The sequence below is a fragment of the Fulmarus glacialis genome, unplaced genomic scaffold, assembly GCF_000690835.1.
Source record: "Fulmarus glacialis isolate BGI_N327 unplaced genomic scaffold, ASM69083v1 scaffold771, whole genome shotgun sequence".
Lineage (NCBI taxonomy): Eukaryota > Metazoa > Chordata > Aves > Procellariiformes > Procellariidae > Fulmarus > Fulmarus glacialis.
Genome location: NW_009190645.1, coordinates 8,532 through 11,950, shown reverse-complemented (window position 1 = coordinate 11,950; position 3,419 = coordinate 8,532). Strand labels below are relative to the sequence as shown.

General features: G+C 36.7%; 1 protein-coding gene across 1 annotated transcript in view; it reads left to right on the top strand.

Annotated features, from left to right (window-relative positions):
* Positions 1-699: 699 nt before the first annotated feature.
* LOC104082736 (sucrase-isomaltase, intestinal-like) overlaps positions 700-3,419 on the top strand; it is a gene marked incomplete at both ends in the record, with an annotated part of 10,729 nt that continues 8,009 nt past the window's right edge. The window contains 4 exons of the mRNA XM_009585971.1: positions 700-799; positions 1,376-1,488; positions 2,274-2,399; positions 3,241-3,372. Of these exons, the coding sequence (XP_009584266.1) occupies positions 700-799; positions 1,376-1,488; positions 2,274-2,399; positions 3,241-3,372 (471 nt within the window). The remainder of the gene's footprint in view (positions 800-1,375; positions 1,489-2,273; positions 2,400-3,240; positions 3,373-3,419) is intronic.

The window sequence follows — 3,419 nt, the reverse complement described above, 5'->3', positions numbered from 1 at the left end:
TCTGGTTGAAGATAGTTCTTACCTGAACGGCTGTATTGAGTGTTGACTCATTAAGTTAAACTGACAGTGGACAGAATCAAGTTAGGCTAATTTCAAATTGGTCAAGTTCTGTTTCTCAGTAATTTGTTCTGAGTTTTCTTTTGCAGGGGAAGAAGCACTACTCTTACAACAATTGTTAAAATTTCTACGTTTTTTGTTGCTAATAATAAAAGAAAAAAAAAACATTAGAAAGGAAATAAAAAAGAAGCAAGGCACTCTTTTATTTCCATAGATTAGACATAAAAATGATTGCCTTGCAGGATTAATATAAATATAGATTAGATGTGAAATCTAATCTATGGTGAAAGGTGATGAAAGCACCTTTCAAGTTCTATTGTTTGCTTGATGTGCATGTATATTACCCAGAAATAGTACTGCAATATATGCAGACTTGCCTGGAGATCCATCATATCTGCTTTCTTATGTTATCTACATATTTGGGGAAACATTTGTTTTAATTGACAATGTTCTCATAAAAGAGAGGAATGCCAGGAAAGAGAAAACAGAATCGTTTTTAGGATTCTGTTTAGGATTTTTATTTTTGTTTCTTGCTATATTTTGAGAAGTTTCAAATTCTACCTGGGGTATATTTTGAAATACCCCAGAACAGATACTGTTACTAGATTTTAATCAGCTTACTTTTTGTTTTTATCCTTTAAGGCAATGCATAACTTATATGGAGTTCAAACTTTCTTCCTGTGTTTGGAAGACAGCACTGGAGCCTCCTTTGGTGTTTTCTTAATGAATAGCAATGCCATGGGTAAGAAAACTTTCTCCGTAGCTCTGAGTATTGCAGTTAAATATCTTTTTAAATGATCTATGGGACTGGCATCAAAACTGTAGTGTTTAGCGTATGCGACGTAAGCAGTAAGTTGCACACAGTTAACATGAAGATTGCACTGGAAACCTGAAGGTCAGAAACCTATCTGAAGCCTGTGCAGATGTGCAGGACACTGGAATCAGAGCCTAAATGTGGAGTGGGCAATACTTGAAATTAAATGTCCTCTAGTCTCTTTAGACAAGCATGCATATAGGTATGCTTTACAGAGTTCTTCACATCTCTTGAGGCTGGAAAGTTGTACTAAAAATTTAAAGATAAAACGTTGAGCCATTGGAATTTCTTCTGATTCTCTTCTCTGTAGGATGTAAAGGAATGGAAATATGGACATTTAAAAGAGTCATCTGAATACATTTCCCCTTCATTGCAAGTTCAATTAATGGTTTTGGGTTTCTTGTGGGTTGTTTTAAGCACATTTTCTAATCATCAATTAGAAAATTACAATGTTTTAGAATTAGCTGGTGTTCATAATTGGTTTTGTGCACTCTTGTCTGGCAGAGTTTGTGGTGCAGCCTGCTCCAGCAGTGACCTACAGAACCATTGGTGGGATCCTTGATTTCTACGTGTTCTTGGGGAACACTCCAGAGCAAGTAGTCCAGGAGTACCTGAAGGTACCTATGCATTTTTAAAAGTGCTTGGGCTTTTTTGGTGTGGTTTTTTTTTTTTTTCCCCTGCTTTGTATGACAGTATGTGTTCACTATGTTATCTATTAACACAAAATATGACTCAGTATATTTTTAACTAAGAATAGCTCTTAGTATGTCTCTAATGTGACTGCTGTCATTAGCAATATCTAGCTGGGGTTAAGCTGGGGTGTAGATGTTTTTAGCTGGCCAGTTACTGGCAGCTGAAACATAAGCACTACTTTAGCTGGAGATGCTGGAGCAGAGACCATGCAGCAGCTCGAGGCCCAAGAAGTTTGTAGCTGCTAAATTCATCAGTCTGTATGGCCTGACTGATTTACACAGTGGTCATTGGAGCTAAAGGTGGTCTACATGGAATAATTTACGCTTCCTTGCTGGGGCTCACTCTTGTTATAGGGACAAATTCCTGTTCATATGGCAATATTGTAGGGTAGATAATGTGCTTACAGATATGTCATGATTTTATGGTCATAAAGTATCACTGATATCTTTTGTACTTCTTGAGATCTGTTTACGTTTCAGTGACACCTTAAAGAATGGTCATTGTGCCAAAATATTTGTATTTTTAAAATTAAAAAAAAAATCATAAAAAAATATTGCATTTGGGAGTGGGCTGCTCATTTCACACACTCAAGCTTAGTGTATATTATTCACATAGATTTGAGGAATATGGATCTAGGGAAATGGGCACTGAGGTGACACACGCAGTGTCCACTGAACGTGTGTGTGGGATTTTTGCTCTCAACTTGCAGCTCGTGGGACTGCCAGCATTGCCCTCCTACTGGAGCCTGGGCTTCCAGCTCAGCCGTTGGAATTATGGGTCTCTGGATGAGGTGAAGAGAGTTGTGGAGAGGAACAGAGCAATTGGACTCCCTTATGTAAGTATGGGGTTTGAGGAGGGCAGCAAGCCTGTAAAGGCAGAGGTCTGCAGGAGAAATGACCCAGAGATGACCATGGTGTTCTGCAACTGGTTCATTTCACATCAGTTTAAATTAGTAAATTTCTAATATATAGGCTTCTGGTGTCAAAGGTTTTTATGCATTTTAACGGTAGACCCATTATCAGAATGTGGGACATGGTGGGGCTTAATTACAGTAGGTTATGTTTGAGCACTTTATTGTAATAATTTTTCAGTTATGCTTTCCAACTATATCCATCTGTCTTCTCATGTTGCCTAATCCATGAATTTTTTTTTTCATTTGTCCTGTGGACAATTATGGAACCATATATTATTCTTAATTGACATCCAAAGGTAAAGTACAATTAACTTTTAAAATTAAATTTCAGATTACATTAGCCTGATGGCTTAAATAGAATAAAAATACCCTAATGTTAAACTAAAAGTTGAGGAAGAAATGTTTGAATTTAAGGGGATAGCTCTTGAAGTCAGGCAACTGCAATGAAATAGCCACATGTCCAGGGGCTATTAGAAAGGATGCCAATATACACATTCATTTAAATTCTGTTAATGTTAAATGCAGGTGTTTTTAGGCACAAAAGATGTGTCAGTACCATTAATTAGGGCTGTAAGTATGAGATGAGATGTACATTGTTTGCAAGTGGTCCTGACAGCATGCTTTCTGCCAGGCTGCAGTAAAGTCCCAACAGTAAATTCACTATAGGACAAATGGGAATTGTCAGAAGAAACCGTGTTGGACTAATATACAAAATCTTTACATATCACTTCTTATATTAAAGCTGAACTCCCTTCTCTTTCAGGATGCTCAGATCACTGATATTGACTATATGGAGGAAAAGAAAGATTTTACTTATGACAAAGTGAAGTTTCGAGATCTCCCTAATTTTGCAGCTTATATGCACAACTATGGACAAAAATATATTATCATACTGGTAAGCATTTAACTATTTCTTTTTCCCTTGTAAATACTATCATTATA